The 19,842-nt window shown below is 41.9% G+C and overlaps 1 protein-coding gene across 10 annotated transcripts in view; it reads left to right on the forward strand.

Annotated features, from left to right (window-relative positions):
- CC2D2B (coiled-coil and C2 domain containing 2B) overlaps nt 1-19,842 on the forward strand; it is a 156,351-nt gene that overhangs the window by 70,523 nt on the left and 65,986 nt on the right. For 9 of the 10 annotated variants that reach the window (XM_061635554.1, XM_061635556.1, XM_061635561.1 and 6 more), the window contains 2 exons: nt 3,755-3,893; nt 9,768-9,971. The exons of the other annotated variant lie outside the window; for it this stretch is intronic. In XM_061635554.1, the coding sequence (XP_061491538.1) occupies nt 3,755-3,893; nt 9,768-9,971 (343 nt within the window). The remainder of the gene's footprint in view (nt 1-3,754; nt 3,894-9,767; nt 9,972-19,842) is intronic. 10 annotated transcript variants of the gene reach the window in all.

Below are 19,842 nucleotides of genomic sequence, written 5' to 3' on the forward strand. Positions count from 1 at the left end.
AAGTCAGAATTGATTTGAAGGCAGTACATTTACCAAGTGTGTGCTCTCCCTCACCCCACCAGTTAGACACCAGGAGTAAATAGTTATTTTGATTTATTTTACTCTTTGGCAATAGGGAAAATTTCAAAGAGGACCACCATGACACAATGACAGGCTTAGCTGGTGCCTGTAAGTCCCGCTCAGACTTTGCAACAGTAAGTGACAGGAATCAGTCGATAAAATGTCAGGTGCAGCAGCTGCAGTGCTTCTGAAAGGAACTGCTTCTAGTACCATTGAAGTTGTTGACCCAGCAAAACCAACACAAGCATGATGAAGCAACTTTCATCCTCTGTGGCATCAGCAAAGCTGCTAGACTCCAGAATGGTGCTTTATATAAGCAAATGGTTGCACAAGCGCCCTGCTTTTCAGGAGCAAATGACTTCAGGCAGTTTGGAGGAAGCAGAGCAGCGTGCAGTGAAGCTTCCGTCTGAGGAGAATAAGTAACAAATGCAAGTACCAGGGGCAGCTGTGTGCACATTGTCTTTGTCTGATGATGAATTTGTGGATTTTCAAAATTCCCCAGTGCAGGAGCCACAGGTTGGGGCAGGCTTAGAAGCCGGTTGCTCAACTTCTATGCAGTCAGAGCAGCCTGGGCTGTTCCAGGCTGCCTGGTCCATGCAGTTAACTGAGAATTTGATACAGCAGATAAGGGAAGCATTGCTGGCAGACATCTTGCAGCAGCTGAGGTATTTGATAGCAAGGCAGGCACAGACTTCAGCACTATCTTTTGCTCAGGCAGCCTTTCCTCAATCTGTGCACTCACAGTCAGTGGTATCTCAGCCTAGTAGTAGGCAAGATGGCCATGGCACACAAACCCAAGTGGCTGCTTCCAAGTCTTACCAGAAAACAAAGCATTTAAACAGTAGGTACAGCCAGGTAAGGGCAAGACCTATCAGGTATTTAATTCTGCATTAGACGAAGAGGATAGGGTATCCCCAGACCGACATGCTATACCAAGGGACTGGGTTCTCGAGCACAGAAGGACACTACAGGTGCTTGAAATGCTAAATAACGATCTGATTTCAGATCCCTTGATCCTCTTGTCATTCCACACTCTGAGGAAGGGGAGTGAACTGATGGAGTTGAAGTTGAAAAGAAAGTCACTCATAGGCATTTCAAAGATGAACATTTTATTCTGTTACTCTGCAAAACTTTAGCAGCATTAGATCCCAATGACAAATCAACTAATCCTGTGGCTACTACATGTAAAAGTGCAGATGTGCTTAAGGAAGGTATTTCTAATGATAACGCGATCCTGGTTCCAGCTCCTTTTTGAAAGGTTGCTAAGGCTGAATTCTTTGCAATTTAAGCAGTTTATGGCCTTGGCAAATAAGTACTATTTATTGGATCCACAGCTTAGACTACCAACAATAGATTCTCCTGCTGCTACTTTGGTTTCTAAAGTTCTCCAGCCTAAAGAGCTTTGCCACCCTGGATAGGAGGATAGACTGCATTGAATAGGGTGCATGAGGCAGTGGCTTCACTCAAGTGTCCATCAGTTGTTCACAAGTTTCAAAGTTGGGACCTGCACAAAATGCTGCTTGATTTGCAGAAACCAAGTTTTGAGCCACTAGGTGTCGTCTCCCTAAAACCTATGCCCTTTAAAATTATCTTCTTAGTTGCAATCACATCAGCAAGAAGAGTGCCTGACCTTGGAGTTCAGTCAGTTGCAAAACATTTTTCATATTTTCCATTTGGGTAGGGTAGTTCTCCAAACAGATCCTTTGTTTATTCCAAAAGTAAACTTGCTATTTCAGAGACAGCAAGAGTTAATTCTGCCAGTGTTTTGTCCATTGCCCTCACATTCAAAGGAAAGGGCTTGGCATTCTTTGGATGTGAGGAGGGTGCTGTACATTAATAGAATGAAACCAATTGGGCAGAATGAAGCAATGTTTGTATCCTTTTATCCAAACACTATGGGATGGAAAGTGACAAGTTTAATGCTAGCCAGATGGATCAAAGCTTGTATTTCCTTAGCTTATGCATTACTAAGATTGCCTGCACCAAAACATATTGTGGCTCATTCAACCAGTCCGGCTTCTACTTCTACAGCATTTTCAGTTAAAACTCCTCTTCATGAGCAGCCACATGGGTGATGCCATCAACATTTATTAGATGATATAAAATTGATAAATATGCTTCCACAGAGGCAGCGTATGGGAGACAAATTCTGCAACATGTTTTTTGAAAGACAATAAACAAAATCCCCACCCTGGAGGTATAAACTTTAGTACATCCCACCATGTCATGTGTTCACCATATTTGGAAAAGTGACTGTTTTCCTTATCTGAAAGGTGTTCCTCGGAGGTGTTGAACGCATGACATCGGCCCTACCAAGTCAGGGTGAAGCTAACGGTGCCTTAAGTTGTATATGAAAAGTTTGAGTTTTATTAATCGTTAAGTGGTTCATTACAACATATTGTTTAAAGGGTTAGGATATTGTTTACAATGTTATTTCCATGTGTCAGTGCTGTATGATGTTGCTCCTTTTCCTCACCATGAAACAGATTGGGGGGACAAGCCCAACAAAGATGAGTCTGTGTTTCCTGTTTCTGGCCACAAGAGGGCAGAATAATCTACCATGTCATGTGTTCAATACCTCTATAAAACACCTTTTAGATAAGGACAATGGTCGCTTTTTGCTGCTGCTTCTTTGTCCCAGTAGTTCTGGGTATATCCCAAAATACCCTACAGATGCTGATTTAGCTACATCTGCATAATTCCTCTTGCACTTCATTTTAAAACTATTATAAACTACAGACTTTTGGCAACAAGATTGTGTCCTCCTTTTTCTCCCTCCTGCCTCCCTCTTGATTTTGCTTAACATTAGGACTGATTAAGAGTTCTGTAGAATTCAAAGTTTGCTCATTACTTCATGATATTTTGGTTGCTTCTAATAAAAGCATTAGTATTCTGTGGGTTTTGGATTTTTTCCAATGAACCAATACATATACCTAACATTTTTATTTTCCACTGTAGTTTGTCTCTCTGTTAACTTTTTACTTCCAGTTATGTCTTGTGATAAGGCTAAAGCTGATGGTGTCTGGAAATATTTGCCAAATTGATCAACCACAAATTTAATGGGCTGACCCAAAATAGCTGCTCCAATTCACTACCCTCATTCATAGGTGGTGAACTGGGGTGGCCAATCAGTTTTTTTTTCAGAGGATGGGGCGGAACTGGTTCAGATGTGCCCTTACTGGTGATGTTGGTGGGTACTATCTTTTAATTTTAAATCCTTTTAAAAAGTTGCTGCCTCAAACTTTCTTTCCTCTCTTCTCACCTTACCCTGCACCCTTCTGCATCTGAACAGTAAAGTAATACTAGAGCAAGAGCTTTGCCACCACATTTCCCCACTTCCACTATACCTCTGGAGGTTCCAAAAATATTACTGTGGTAGAAAAATAAATGGTAGCATCCACAGATCTTGCTCCAGTTGCAGTGGCTTGATGTTTAGGGTGGTGGGAGATGAAAAGAAAGAAAGCCCATTACTTTCAAAGGTGGTAGTTTTTTAAAAGGAAAAAAAAGGAACTGCCGCTGCTAATAAAGGTGCCTCTGAACCAGGACCCCCCCAAATAGCTTCCACACTTTTGAGAGCCCCTGTAGCTGTGAAGGGGACAAAACATGAAACTAGGTGAAAGGAGCTTAACCACAGATGAAAGTTAGGCATTGTAATGAGACTTGTTTATTCCTTTAACACCTTTTTCTTTTTTAGTGTGCCAAGACATATCGATTCAGAAAAAGGAACTGGAATACGGTGGCATTCTGGCACACAAAAACTTATTGACTGGGCAAAAGAAGCCAATATTGATCCGAATAACCCTGACTATTCAGATTTGATTGAGTTTATTATGGTAAAGATGAAGGTCCAGTAGCTAGTGTATCAGAAATTAGAGAATTGTGCCACCTTTATATAATATCTTAATTTGAGGGCTGTGAGATATAGAAACAAATCATGACACTGATCCCATAATAATTTCTGATAATGACTGAAAAGCCAGTGTAGTGTATGCTGGCAAGGGGTTTGGAGAAGAATTTGTTTCCCATCTTAGGATTCTTCATTATTCTAATTTATTTTACATACTGTTTGAGTTCTAATGATCAGATGCTACAACAGAAGGCAAAAAAAAATCCCAGACAAAGTAACTGTCCTGTCCTGCCCTTCCTTTTTTTTTAAAAAAAATCATTTTCTCCTTCTTCATTGGCTGTAGCGTTGATGGGAGAAACCAAGGAAGAGTCTGTCATAGGATACAGAATATAATTAGAAAAACAAAACCAAGATGGCTTAAAAAAAAGAATTTTTTTCTTTGTTGTTATGTGCCTCCAAGTTGATTACAACTTATGGTGACCCTATGAATCAGTGACCTCCAACAGTATCTGTCATGAACCACCCTGTTCAGATCTTGTAAGTTCAGGTCTGTGGCTTCCTTTATGGAATCAATCCGTCTCTTGTTTGGCCTTCCTCTTTTTCTCCTTCCTTCTGTTTTTCCAAGCATTATTGTCTTTTCTAATGAATCATGTCTTCTCATTATGTGTCCAAAGTATGATAACCTCAGTTTCATCATATTAGCTTCTAGTGATAGTTCTGGTTTAGTTTGTTCTAACACCCAATTATTTGTCTTTTTTGCAGTCCATGGTATCCACAAAGCTCTTCTCCAACACCACATTTAAAATGAATTGATTGTTCTCTTATCCGCTTCTTTCACTGTCCAACTTTCACATCCATACATAGAGATCGGGAATACCATGGTCTCAATGATCCTGACTTTAGTGTTCAGTGATACATCTTTACATTTGAGGACCTTTTCTAGTTCTTTCACAGCTGCCCTCCCCAGTCCTAGCCTTCTTCTGATTTCTTGACTATTGTCTCCATTTTGGTTAATGAGTGTGCCGAGGTATTGATAATCCTTGACAAGTTCAATGTCCTCATTGTCAACTGTAAAGTTACATAAATCTTCTGTTGTCATTACTTTAGTCTTCTTGACATTCAGCTGTAGTCCTGCTTTTGTGCTTTCCTCTTGAACTTTCATCAGCATTCGTTTCAAATCATTACTGGTTTCTGCTAGTAGTATGGTATCGTCTGCATATCTTAAATTATTGATATTTCTCCCTTCAATTTTCACACCTCCTTCATCTTAGTCCAATTCCGCTTTCCGTATGATATGTTCTGCGTACAGATTAAATAAATAGGGTGATAAAATACACCCCTGTCTCACACCCTTTCCGACTGGGAACCAGTCGGTGTCTCCATATTCTGTCCTTACAGTAGCCTCTTGTCCAGAGTATAGGTTGCACATCAGGACAATCAGATGCTGTGACACCCCCATTTCTTTTAAAGCATTCCATAGTTTTTCATGATCTACACAGTCAAAGGCTTTGCTGTAGTCTATAAAGCACAGGGTGATTTTCTTCTGAAATTCCCTGGTCCGTTCCATTATCCAACATATGTTTGCGATATGATCTCTGGTACCTCTTCCCTTTCTAAATCCAGCTTGGACGTCTGGCATTTCTCGCTCCATATATGGCAACAGCCTTTGTTGTAGAATCTTGAGCATTACTTTACTTGCATGGGATATTAAGGTAAAAGTTCGATAATTACTCTCTGGGATCCCCTTTCTTTGGAATTGGGATGTATATGGAACGCTTCCAGTCTGTGGGCCATTGTTTAGTTTTCCATATTTCTTGACAGATTTTAGTCAAAATTTGGACACATTCAGTCTCAGTAGCTTGTAGCAACTCTATTGGTATGCCATCAGTTCCTGGTGATTTGTTTCTTCCAAGTATTTTAAGAGCAGCTTTCACCTCACATTCTAAAATTTCTGGTTCTTCATCACATGGTTCCTCCGTGAATGCATCTGTCATCCTGTCATCTCTTTTACAGAGTTCTTCAGTGTATTGCTTCCATCTTCCTTTTATTTCATCTCGGTCAGTCAGTGTGTTTCCCTGTTGATTATTCAGCATCCCTACTCTTGGTTTAAATTTCCCTTTCATTTAATCTTTTGGAACAGGGCTCTTGTTCTACCCTTTTTGTTGTCCTCTTCTATTTCTATACAATAACTATTGTAATAGTTCTCTTTGTCCCTACATACTAGTCGCTGTATTGTTGCATTTAGGGTTCTGACTGTATTTCTATCTCCTCTTGCTTTTGCTTTTCTTCTCTCTTTAACCATTTTAAGAGTTTCTCTCTTTTTAACTAGAGGTATTGTCTTTTTGCATTCTTCTCTGATAACGTCTCTGACTTCATTCCATAGTTCTTCTGGTTCTCTGTCAACTAAGTTTAAAGCCTCAAACCTGTTCCTTATTTGATCTTTATATGCTTCTGGGATGTTATTTAAATTGTATTTTGGCATTATGATTGCTTTGTTGTTCTTTAGCTTTACTCTGATTTTCAATACGACCAGTTCATTATCTGTACCACAGTCTCCTCCTGGTGTTGTTTTTGCAGAAAGTATGGAACTTCTCCATCTTCTGCTACCAATTATATAATCAATTTGAGTCCCATATTGACCATTTGGTGATGTCCACGTGTACAGTCATCTTTTTGGTGGTTCCAAAAATGTGTTGGCAAGAAACAAATTATTGGCTTCACAGAATTCAGTAAGTCTTTCTCCTGCTTTGTTTCTGTCTCCTAGGCCCCATTTCCCCACAATTCCTAATTCTTCTCTGTTCCCTACTTTTGCATTCCAATCCCCCATGATTATCAGAACATCTTGTTTTGGTGTGTGATCGATCTCTTCCTGTACTTCTGTGTAAAATCTCTCCAATTCTTCTTCTTCTGCATTTGCCATTGGAACATAGACTTGGATGATGGTTATGTTGATAGGTTTCCCATTTAATCTCATTGATATCACTCGCTCAGACCTTGCGTTGTAGCTCCTAATTGCTCTTGCTACTCACTATTAAAGCAACCCCATTTCTTCTTAATTTCTCATTTCCTGCATAAAATATTTTGTAGTTGCCTGATTGGAAATGTCCCATTCCCATCCATTTTAGTTCACTCACACCAAGTATTGTAATGTTGATGCGTTCCATTTCTTGCTTGACAATTTCTAACTTTCCCTGGTTCATGCTTCTCACATTCCATGTTCCTATTGTGTGCGTCTTACAACTCCGGACTCTCCTTTCGCATCTGTGCACATCAGACTCTTGGCTTCCTTTTGGCTTTGACCCAGCTGCGTCATTAGTCACAGTGCTACTTGTACTTGTCCTTTGTTCTTCCCCAGTAGCTCAGTGAGTGCCTTCTGACCTGGGGGTCTCATCTTCCAGCACTATCTCGTATTGCATTTTGGATACTCTGTTCATAGGGTTTTCGTGGTAAGAGATAGTCAGAGGTGGTTTACCATTGCCATTTCTTCATATCACATATAATAAGCATATGGAATTTGCTACCTCAATATTATTATTAGCATTAGTATTTATTGCCTGCTGTTCACCCAGAGGTCCCAGGGCAGGTTACAACAACCTTAAAATAAAGTGTTAGAAACAACCAGAATGACAAAATAGGGTGGGTCCTAAAAATATACACCTCAGGTGTCAAAGGCCAGGGTAAAGATTTGTGTCAGGGTAATGTAATAATAGATAGTCACTAGCTTAGATAGCCATCTATACACCTATCAAAAAGCTATTAGCTATGTTCATTGCATGGAACCTCTAGTAAAGAGGCAGTATACTTAATAGTGGACACTTGGGGCTAACAATGGATAAGGCCATCACCTTTGTGTTTTGCTTGTAAATGCCCAGTGGTATCTGGTTGGCTGCTATTGGAAACAGATTGAGATTGCTGGACTATGTGGACCTTGCTGTGATCCATCAACACAATTATTTTGTTCTTGAGTTCATGCCATATGCTTCAACAAAAGGCAAAATATGCCAGCATTGAGACCCAGGGAAAATCTCCTTCCCAAGTCTGAATCCATGTAATTCCTATCAAGTAGACAGTGGGGAAAAAAGGTTTTGCCTACCAAGAAAGTCCTCATAGCATTTGAGGATAAAAGTCTCACTATTTTAGTCTCACCATTTTGGCACAAAATATATGAAAAAAGCTCTAATAAGACACACATGAGAATATTTGGGTTGCATTGTGTTTCTAAAACTTTTAGGTTTTTCTCTTGCTGTTTAGTGTCATTTTTTGATCAGGTAATCTCCCTGGTAGACTGTGGGAATGCTGTGGACATAATATATCTTGACTTTAGCAAACCTTTTGATAAAGTGCCCCATGATATTTCAATTAGCAAACTAGCTAAATGTGGGCTGGATGGAATAACTATCAAGTGGATCCACAGCTGACTACAGAAGCATACTGAAAGAGTGCTTATCAAAGGTTCCTTCCCAAACTAGAGGGAGGTAATGAGCAGGGTACAGCAGGGATCAGTCCTGGGCTCACTGCTCTTCAACATTTTTATTAATGACTTGGATGAGGAGGTGCAGGGAATGCTTATCAAATTGCAGATGACAAAATTCAAACAAACTTCAAAGTGATCTTGATAGGCTGGAGCATTGGGCTGAAAAGAAAATGAAATTTAATAGGAATAAGTGCAAATTTCTACACCTAGGAAAAAGAAACCAAATGCACAGTTATAAGATGGGGTATACTTGGCTCTGCAACACTATGTGCAAGAAGGATATTTGAATTGATCACAAGCTGAATATGAACCAATAGTGAGATGTGGCTGCAAAAAAGGCAAATGCTATTTTAGGCTGCATTAACAGAAGTATTGTTTCCAAATGTTGTGAAGTACTAGTTCCCCTCTATTCAACAATGGTTAGGCCTCATCTTGACTACTGCATCCAATACTGGACACTGCATTTTAAGAAGGGTATAGACAAACTAGAAGAGATTCAGTGGAGGGCCACAAGGATAATCAGGGGACTGGAAACAAAGCCCTGTGAAGAGAGACTGAAAGAACTGGGCATGTTTAGATTCAGGGAAGATATAATAGCATTCTTCAAGTATTTGAAAGGTTGTCGCACAGAGGAAGGCCAGGATCTCTTATTAATCATCCTAAGTGTGGTACATGGAATAATGAACTCAAGCTACAGGAAGCCAGATTTTGACTGAACATCAGGAAAATCTTCCTAACTGTTAGAGTAGTACAACAATGGAACTAATTACCTAGGGAAGTTGTGAACTCTCCAACACTGGAAGCATTCAAGCCACCTGTAGGTATGCTTTAATTTGGATTTCTGCATTGAGCAGAGAGTTGGACTTGAAGGCCTTATAGGCCCCTTCAAATTCTAGTTTTCTGTGGTTATACATCTCTGATAACATACATGAAACAGTTTGCTATGCAAATATCAGAGCTTGGAAAAGTTACTTTTTTGAACTACAACTCCCATCAGCCCAATCCAGTGGCCATGCTGGCTGGGGCTGATGGGAGTTGTAGTTCAAAAAAGTAACTTTTCCAAGCTCTGGCAAATATAAATGGATAGTATACATGGAACAGCTGATGGCATACATCTTTGTCACATCAAATACTTCTTTGTGCATCTGACATGTACATTTTGCAGAGCTTCTGAAGCAAATCTGCAAAATCCATGCGTCTGACCTTTCTCATGTGTAAAAGCTGTGTATTCAACTCTTACGCTTTCTCATTTTTAACATGCACGTACATCGACATAACATTAGAAACAGTGCTCAAGGAAGTAAATTTTGGAGGTTAAATTTTAAAAAAGCAACAGTATTAATTTGCCAATTAACTCGCTAAATATAATATGTTTTTTATTCCTAGTATGCAAAATCCCAGGAGCAAAATGAATTAAAATACTTTCGTCTTGAACAGCTGCAAGAAGAATTTAACTTTGTTACTTCAGAAGAGATAACAAATAGTAAACGTTTCCAGCTGTTGCACTTGAGAAGCTTAGGACAGTTAAATTTCTACAGTTTTCAGCAAATTCCTCTCTATGACAGAGAGATACCAGACACAGTCTTTCAGGTATTTGTTTAAAAACAAATGTTGGCCTACAATTTTGCACAGTACTTGAATATGAACAGTAATGGTGATAAGCTTCATTGTCCTGTATATGTAAGATGATCTCAGGTGTGACTTGAGCTTCACCTTGTGGTCAAAGACAGAGAAGTCACTGATTCATTCTGCAGAATTTTCTCGTCTTCCCTTACTCTTGGGGATCAGTTCTTTTCTGCCTTCACCAAGTGTGCTTGCGTTTGAACTCTCTGCTCACCTCTGTTGGTTCAGACCTGTATTTTCAGTGTTATTTCTCTTACTTTTTCATTAGTACCAAGTTTTGCCTTTACTTAGTTTCTCCATTCATCCACCTTTTTTCCTTTAAAAAATCCCTTTAGTGTATGCTTGTTTCTCTCAGTCCTTTCATTCCTCCTTTTGACTACTGCTCAATTTTTCACTGTTTCCCCCCCTCGGGGTTGAAGAGACCACTGCCTCTGTTTCTTACCTCAGCAACCATCACTGTACTTTTACTATTCAGTATTGTCTATCTTGCCATCCCCATAATCCCTGCTGAGCCCATTGGCATTCAAATTCCCACTCTTGGGCCATGGGGAAATCTTAGAAGAAATCTTCTGTGTCTGCCAAAAAGCCTTAGCTGCCACCGCCTCCCACCATTCATTTTCACTGGCGATCACTCGTGGCCAAGTAAGATTGTCTCCCAGGGTAAGGTCTTTAACAGTGGGTCCATAAGTGACTGTGGAGGCCAATTCTGGATCCACACAGTCTCCCACAGTGAGGACATAGGTTTCCAGATGGAACATGGTCACGATGAAGATTTGCTTGACGTGCCTTCCACTTAGCTCATTTGTCCCTTTCGCCCTGTACTCGTGCTTCTTCAAAGTCCATAGCACCTTTGATAATGGCCGACCTCCAATTGGGACGCTCATGAGCCAAATCCCAGTTCTCAATGCTCATGTTACTTTTTTTAGATTAGCTTTAAGAACATCTTTAAACCTCTTTTGGTGTCCATCAATATTCCGTTTTCCATCCTTAAGTTGGGAGTAAAGTAGCTCTTTGGAAGATGGTGATCAGGCATTCGAACACCATGGCTGGTCCAGCAAAGTTGATGTTGGAGGATCATTGTTTCAACACTGGTAGTCTTTGCTTCTTCCAATATGCTAACATTAGTCCGCCTATCTTCCCAAGTAATTTGCAGAATTTACCGGAGGCAGCATTGGTGGAATCTTTCAAGAAGTTGGGAATGGCGTTTATAGATGGTCCATGTTTCACAGGCGTACAGTAAGGTTGGTAGTACAATGGCTTTGTAAATAAGCATTTTGGTCTCCCTGCGAATATCCCGATCCTCGAACACTCTACGCTTCATTCGGGAGAACGCGGCACTCGCAGAGCTCAGACGATGTTGAATTTCAGTGTCGATGTCAGCTTTTATAGAGAGATGACTGCCAAGATAAAAAAAGTGATTGACATTCTCCAGCATGGCACCATTAAGCTGAATTGATGGTGCTACAGAGGGATTGGTTCGCACCTGATGATGAAGCACTTTGGGTTTTTTGATGTTAAGCGAGAGGCCAAGCTTTTCATATGCTTCTGCAAAGACATTTAGGATAGTTTGAAGCTCTTCCTCTGAATGTGCGGAGACTACATTATCATCGGCATATTGAAGTTCTACGACAGAGGTTGTAATTACCTTACTTTTTGCTTTCAGCCTACTGAGATTAAAAAGCTTTCCATCTGTTCAATATGTGATTTCCACACTAGTGGGAAGTTTCCCCTCCACAAGGTGTAGAATCATGGTAATGAAAATAGCAAATAAGATCGGAGCAATGACGCATCCCTGTTTTATGCCTGATCCCAGTTTGAATGGATCACTTTGAGAGCCATTGTTATCCAAAATTGTCGCCGTCATGTTGTCATTGAGGAGTCGCAAAATATTCACAAATTTATCAGGGCATCCAATTTTCAGAAGGATGGTCCAGAGAGCAGTTGGATTTACAGTATCAAAGGCCTTAGTCAGATCAATAAATGCCATACAGAGAGGTCGGTTTTGCTCCCTGCATTTTTCTTGAAGCTGTCGTGCAGTGAAGATCATGTCTATTGTCCCCCTGAAAGGGCGGAAACCATTTTGGCATTCAGGAAGGATGTCTTCTGAGATAGGTAGAAGGCGATTTGTGAGGATCCTTGCAAGGATTTTACCTGCGGTAGCTAGAATAGAGATGCCTCGGTAGTTCCCACAATCTGTTCTATCACCCTTCTTGAAAAGAGTGATAATTATGGCATCCCTAAAGTCTTCTGGGATCTCCTCCCTCATCCAGATTTTTTCGATGAGCTTATGAAGTTGTTGTGTAAGTTCAGGCCCACCTTCTTTAAAGACTTCAGCAGGAATCCCATCAGGTCCACTAGCTTTGTTATTCTTCATTTGATTGATGGCTTTACTGACTTCATCCAAAGTAGGGGATACTGCAAGCTCATCTCTGATTTGTTGTTATGGGATTTGCGAGAAGATCTCACCAGCCACATAAGAATTACAATTAAGGAGGTTGTGGTAATGCTGTTTCCAGCACAGTGCAATAGATTCTTTATCCTTTAGAAGTTTAGTACCATCTATTGAACGTGAGGGATTTGTACTATAATTTGTTGGCCCATGGATGGCCTTTGTGGCATTAAAAAAGCCCCGTGCATCATGAGCATCTGTAAAATGCTGGATTTCTTGAGCTTTCTTTATCCACCAGGCATTCTTAAGTTCTGTAGTTCTTCTTTGGACCCTCAGCCTTTGCTCTTGCATAGATGTTTTTCTTAGCAGCACAGTTAATGTTTTTTTTTTGCCATATCTGGAAGGCTTTCCTTTTCTTGTCAATGATATGTTCAATCTCACTATCATTCTCAACAAACCAGTCCTGATGTTTCTTAGTTTGGTATCCAATAGTTTGTTCACATGCTGCAATAATGGAAGTCTTCAGTTTAATCCAGTGTTCCTCGACGTTTTCAGGGAGTTCCGTAGGTAGATGTTTCTTGAGAGTTGTTTGAAAGCAAGCTTAATAGGATCTTGAAGGGTGTGGATGTTCATTTTATGCCTTGATTTTCTTCCTTGAAGCCTACGTTGAGGAACAATATTAATAGCCATAGTGCATCGAATTAATCGGTGATCTGTCCAGCAGTCATCGGCACTCGTCATGGCCCTAGTGAGGAGTACATCACAACGATCTCTGGCATGGACAATTACGTAATCCAGGAGATGCCAGTGCTTCGACCAAGGGTGCTTCCATGATGTTTTAAATTTATCTTTCTGGCGAAAGAGTGTGTTTGTAATAACAAGATTATGCTCTGCACATTTAGTCAGAAGTAGAATTCCATTCAGGTTGCTATTGCCAACTCCTTCTTTCCCAGTGGTTTCTGGCCATAAATCAAAATCACGCCCAACTCTTGCATTGAAATCGCCAAGGAGGATAATTTTATCCTCAGGTATCTGTGATAAGATGGTGTCCAGCTGGGTGTAAACATTTTTCCTTGATGTCTTCATCAGCATCTAATGTTGGTGTATAAGCACTTAGAATAGTTGCCTGCTGGTTTTTGACGAGTTTTAACTGGAGAGTTGAGAGTCGTTCATTAATGCCAATAGGAACTTCTGACAAGAGCTTCACAATATCATTTTTAATGGCAAAGCCTACTCCATGTATTCATCTTTCTTGTTCAGGCAGTCCTTTCTAGAAGAAGGTATAACCTCCTTTTTCTTCCTTCAGTTGTCCCTCTCCTGCTCTTTGAGTTTCTTGGAGTGCTGCTATGGCAATATTAAAACGTCTCAACTCCCTCACGATGATGGCAGCCCTGCGTTCAGGACGTTCACTATCGGTATTGTCCAGCAATGTCCGTATATTCCATGTTCCAAAATTCAATTGTCTTTTGTGACTGCTAAGTGGTGACCCCACTGGATGCGGTGATCCAGTCAGGGAGAGAGATGAGGCAGACTATGTTTAGGGCACCTTTTCTAGCCCCCTCCCCATATGGGGTGAGCAGAGTGGATCCTGAATAGGACTGCTCAGTTGTGGATATAGCTGCCAAATTACTCAACTGCCTTGGTCCTTGAGCCAGGACGACTGAGTCTGTATCCACTGCCCATGTGCTGGTCCATGACTAGGGGCTTCCAGATTTCACAGTCCTGCCCCTGTCGCCATTCTCTGATCACCATGGGGCTTTTCTTTTGTTCTGTTTTGGTTGGAAGATTCCTGTTCGTGAATTTGTTTTATGTGGGGAGATTAGTGGATGACGATCAACACACAATCTTGACAGAAAAAAGCTTTGATCCAATGGCATGGATACCATGACGATTGGAAGTCTTTTGTCTGCTGCAGCCTTCATAGCCTTTGCAACATATACATTGTTATCCTCCACCTGTTCTGCCATTGAGGACATTCTTGGATCATTCTTTGTCTGGTTTCTCTCCCTTGACCTTACCGCCATGGGTGACCCTGCTGGGAGTACATGACTCTCGACGGCATCACTTATAGGGTTCATTGGAACACACAAGCCCACTCACCACTACAAGCTGACGATCCAGCGAGGGGACCTCCTCCCACCATAACAACTTTGTCAGTGGCTTCATTACAGCATCCTCTTCTGCTAGTAGAGCCTGGCACCAACCACTCTTCCTACAGGTGAGACAGTATTTTGGTGCCTTTTGTAACTATGTGCAGGAAGACTTATGGAGGCATCCCCCAGTTTTACAAGAGCTTTGATACCCTTTAGTGCAGCAGGTCTGTGGGATTGAGGGGAGAATAGTAGTGGAGCCATGATATTCTCCTTTTCTACTGAGTGGGATCACCTCAGAGGAGGTGGAGTGAGGAGAATCTGCTTTGGCGGTGAGACCTGGGACCAGGGAATACACAGGTTCATTAGAGTGGAGGAGCAGGTTTCTAATGAAGAGGGAGCCAGTCCCTAAAGTATCTAAGGACCATTTTTTTCTACTCAGTCTTCTCCTGAGGACTTCAGGGGCTTTCATGACTCTCCCAGGGCTCAGCCCTCCTGCCCTTCTCATGTCTTGCATGAACAAGATTTCAGTCCATTCCTCAGCTGGGCTATCTCCTACAGTGCAAGAATTGACTCCACCTGCTCAATTATTATCCGCTCACATTCTGCAGCAATTAAATGAAGCTTTATTAGCTGATCTTTCTAAAGAACTGACTGCCATTTTTCAAATCTTGCCTCATGTGTCACAACAGTCTTGTGCTGTACCAAGCTCCACTTGGTACATGACCAGTTGGTCATGGAACCGACCAGAGGGACGGCAACCCTGGACTTAATCCTCAGTGGGGACCGGGACCTGGTGCGAGATGTAAGTGTTGTTGAACTGATTGGGAGCAGTGACCACAGTGCTATTAAATTAAACATACATGTAACTGGCCAATTGCCAAGAAAATCCAACACGGTCACATTTGACTTCAAAAGAGGAAACTTCACAAAAATGAGGGGATTGGTAAAAAGAAAGCTGAAAAACAAAGTCCAGAGGGTCACATCACTCGAAAATGCTTGGAAGTTGTTTAAAAACACTATATTAGAAGCTCAACTGGAGTGCATACCGCAGATCAGAAAAGGTACCGCCAGGGCCAAGAAGATGCCAGCATGGTTAACGAGCAAAGTCAAGGAAGCTCTTAGAGGCAAAAAGTCTTCCTTCAGAAAATGGAAGTCTTGTCCGAATGAAGAAAATAAAAAAGAACACAAACTCTGGCAAAAGAAATGCAAGAAGACAATAAGGGATGCTAAAAAAGAATTTGAGGAGCACATTGCTAAGAACATAAAAACCAACAACAAAAAATTCTATAAATACATTCAAAGCAGGAGACCATCTAGGGAGACAATTGGACCCTTGGATGATAAGGGAGTCAAAGGTGTACTAAAGAACGATAAGGAGATTGCAGAGAAGCTAAATGAATTCTTTGCATCTGTCTTCACAGTGGAAGATATAGGGCAGATCCCTGAACCTGAACTAACATTTGCAGGAAGGGATTCTGAGGAACTAAGACAAATAGTGGTAACGAGAGAGGAAGTTCTAAGCTTAATGGACAATATAAAAACTGACAAATCACCGGGCCCGGATGGCATCCACCCGAGAGTTCTCAAAGAACTCAAAGGTGAAATTGCTGATCTGCTAACTAAAATATGTAACTTGTCCCTCGGGTCCTCCTCTGTGCCTGAGGACTGGAAAGTGGCAAATGTAACACCAATCTTCAAAAAGGGATCCAGAGGGGATCCCGGAAATTACAGGCCAGTTAGCTTAACTTCTGTCCCTGGAAAACTGGTAGAAAGTATTATTAAAGCTAGATTAACCAAGCACATAGAAGAACAAGCCTTGCTGAAGCAGAGCCAGCATGGCTTCTGCAAGGGAAAGTCCTGTCTCAGTAACCTATTAGAGTTCTTTGAGAGTGTCAACAAGCATATAGATAGAGGTGATCCAGTGGACATAGTGTACTTAGACTTTCAAAAAGCGTTTGACAAGGTACCTCACCAAAGGCTTCTGAGGAAGCTTAGCAGTCCTGGAATAAGAGGAGAGGTCCTCTTGTGGATAAGGAATTGGTTAAGAAGCAGAAAGCAGAGAGTAGGAATAAACGGACAGTTCTCCCAATGGAGGGCTGTAGAAAGTGGAGTCCCTCAAGGATAGGTATTGGGACCTGTACTTTTCAACTTGTTCATTAATGACCTAGAATTAGGAGTGAGCAGTGAAGTGGCCAAGTTTGCTGACGACACTAAATTGTTCAGGGTTGTTAAAACAAAAAGGGATTGCGAAGAGCTCCAAAAAGACCTCTCCAAACTGAGTGAATGGGCAGAAAAATGGCAAATGCAATTCAATATAAACAAGTGTAAAATTATGCATATTGGAGCAAAAAATCTGAATTTCACATATACGCTCATGGGGTCTGAACTGGCGGTGACCGACCAGGAGAGAGACCTCGGGGTTGTAGTGGACAGCACGATGAAAATGTCGACCCAGTGTGCGGCAGCTGTGAAAAAGGCAAATTCCATGCTAGCAATAATTAGGAAAGGTATTGAAAATAAAACAGCCGATATCATAATGCCGTTGTATAAATCTATGGTGCGGCCGCATTTGGAATACTGTGTACAGTTCTGGTCGCCTCATCTCAAAAAGGATATTCTAGAGTTGGAAAAGGTTCAGAAGAGGGCAACCAGAATGATCAAGGGGATGGAGCGACTCCCTTACGAGGAAAGGTTGTAGCATTTGGGGCTTTTTAGTTTAGAGAAAAGGCGGGTCAGAGGAGACATGATAGAAGTGTATAAAATTATGCATGGCATTGAGAAAGTGGATAGAGAAAAGTTCTTCTCCCTCTCTCATAATACTAGAATTTGTGGACATTCAAAGAAGCTGAATGTTGGAAGATTCAGGACAGACAAAAGGAAGTACTTCTTTACTCAGCGCATAGTTAAACTATGGAATTTGCTCCCACAAGATGCAGTAATGGCCACCAGCTTGGATAGCTTTCAAAGAAGATTAGACAAATTCATGGAGACAGGGCTATCAATGGCTACTAGCCATGATGGCTGTGCTCTGCCACCCTAGTCAGAGGCAGCATGCTTCTGAAAACCAGTTGCCGGAAGCCTCAGGAGGGGAGAGTGTTCTTGCACTCGGGTCCTGCTTGCGGGCTTCCCCCAGGCACCTGGTTGGCCACTGTGAGAACAGGATGCTGGACTAGATGGGCCACTGGCCTGATCCAGCAGGCTCTTCTTATGTTCTTATGTTCAATGTCAAGCCAGTTTCATGCCTCATGCCAGCAGGGTGCTTCCTCCACTTCCCAGCTGGTGCCCATGCTCCTATGAATCTGCTCCACCTAACCCCCTGATGTACATAGGGAACAGATGAAATGTTTGCACTCCAACCTGCCGAGAAGTGATCCTCCAGACAGGGCAGAGGATCCTGAATCTGAATTGATCATTTTAGATGAGGGGGAATGGAGTGGTGAGTCAGAATCTGAAGATGTTCCTTCAATCTGCCTTTTCTAAGATTCTTACTACCTTATCTTGCTGTGCAAGGTGATGGTGGCATTGGATCTGAACACTCCTGAGGAATCCCCAGCTCCCTCCTCATCCATAGTGGCAGCAGTTATGTCCTGATCCTAGACCAGGCTCTAGAGTAGTGAAGCTTCTCTCAGTGCTACCAAAAGTCATCAAATTTGAATTTGATGCTCCTTTGCAATCCAAAAATCTGTACCTACTAAGTATTGTGTCCTAGATCAATTTCTGAACAATCAATTGAAACTTTCCCTTATTGACACATCCATTGTGGAATTGGTGAACCCTGTACTCCATTCAAAAGACTCGGTTTCATACCTTAAGGACACCATGGAACATAAGATGAACCTGGGTTTGTGGCGAATTCATTAAGCTAGTGCTTGGTCAGTGTGGGTGGCTGCTTCAGGTTCAGTCTTCACATGGGCCTCTTTGCTCTAGCTAGAGGACCTGTTGGATGATCCCCATCAAGATCCTGCTAGAGTTTACAAGTCTGTCTTGAAAATTTCCCACGCTGTAGCCTTCATGGCCAATTCTTCCATGGATGCAGCACAGTTTTCTGCTCGGTCACTGGCAGCAGGAATATTCATGAAAAGAATCCTTTGGTTGTGCCTTTGGGAGGTGGATGCCATGGCTTGTTGCAATCTGGCTTCTCGGTCTTACATCGGTGGCAAGCTCTTGGGTGAGGCAGCCTTGGCAGATGCTTTGGTGAAATCCAAAGATTTTTTAAAGAGTTGTCTTCTTCTAAAAAGACACAGGATAAGCAATCCTACTGGTCAACCTGTACTTTTGTCCCTCCAGACCAGCCGGAAGAGGATGAGGTGTTTGGACCACTCGCCCCTCCTGGAATAGACAGCATTCTAACACCAGACACCAGCAGCAGTACTCACACACTATGGATCAGGCACTCAGTCAGGAGGCAACAAATGCCAGTTCTGATGTTATCACCCCTCCAGGCAGAGGCTGCCTGCAACTCTTCTCAGACAGGTGGCAAGACATCATCTCGGAGAAATGGGTGTTGCAGCTCTGAGGCAAGGCCTGTGGTTAGAATTTGCCTCCCCCCCCCGGTTCCTTCCATCCCCTCTTTCCTCCAATCTGGACAAGAGAGCCAGGGATCAGGATACCATTCAGCATCTACTGCAGATCTCCACCATAGAACAGGTCCCTTCTGGTAAGATGTTCTCAGGCATCTGTTCCATCTTCTTCACCTTGTCCAAGAAAGATGGTTCTTTCTGCGTGGTACGAGACTTGAAATATTTGAATGAGTGAAATCAGTATCTTGGAAACCCTTCTGTCCATCAAGGAGACCATGAGATTGGGGGGGGGGCTTCCTCTCATCAATCAATTGCAAGAAAGCCTATTTATACATTCCTATTTTTCACCCCCACAAACATCTGAAGTTTGTAGTCAGCAGCTTCCACTTCCAATACAAGGCCATGCCCTTCAGTCTGTCATTGGCCCTCCTGGTATTCAAGAAATTGTGTTCACTCTGGTGGTGCCCCTCTGTCTGCAAGGGATTCACACCTGTTCCAGTCTCCTTTTCTTCCAAAGGCCTGGGAGGACCTTCATGTCATGTTGGTATGTCTCAAGGATCATGGGTTTCTGATCAACTAGGAGACAATTATGTCTGTCTTGTCAAATCCTGCACCTAGGGGCTATGATAGACATGGAGACAAGGATGATATCTCTGTCATGTGAATGAGCGCCCAAGATTCGCCTAGCTCTGTTTTTTCCTATTCTCTCCATCAGTGGATCTCATGAAGCTTGCAGGAATCCCAGGTCTAATGATCTCATGTCTAATCCTAGGTCTAACGATTCTGTCTCTCTTCTGCCTCTAAGAAACACTTGACTCCCAGGAAAGCAAGCGTTA

This window comes from Rhineura floridana, chromosome 7 (assembly GCF_030035675.1).
Source record: "Rhineura floridana isolate rRhiFlo1 chromosome 7, rRhiFlo1.hap2, whole genome shotgun sequence".
Classification (NCBI taxonomy): Eukaryota; Metazoa; Chordata; class Lepidosauria; order Squamata; family Rhineuridae; genus Rhineura; species Rhineura floridana.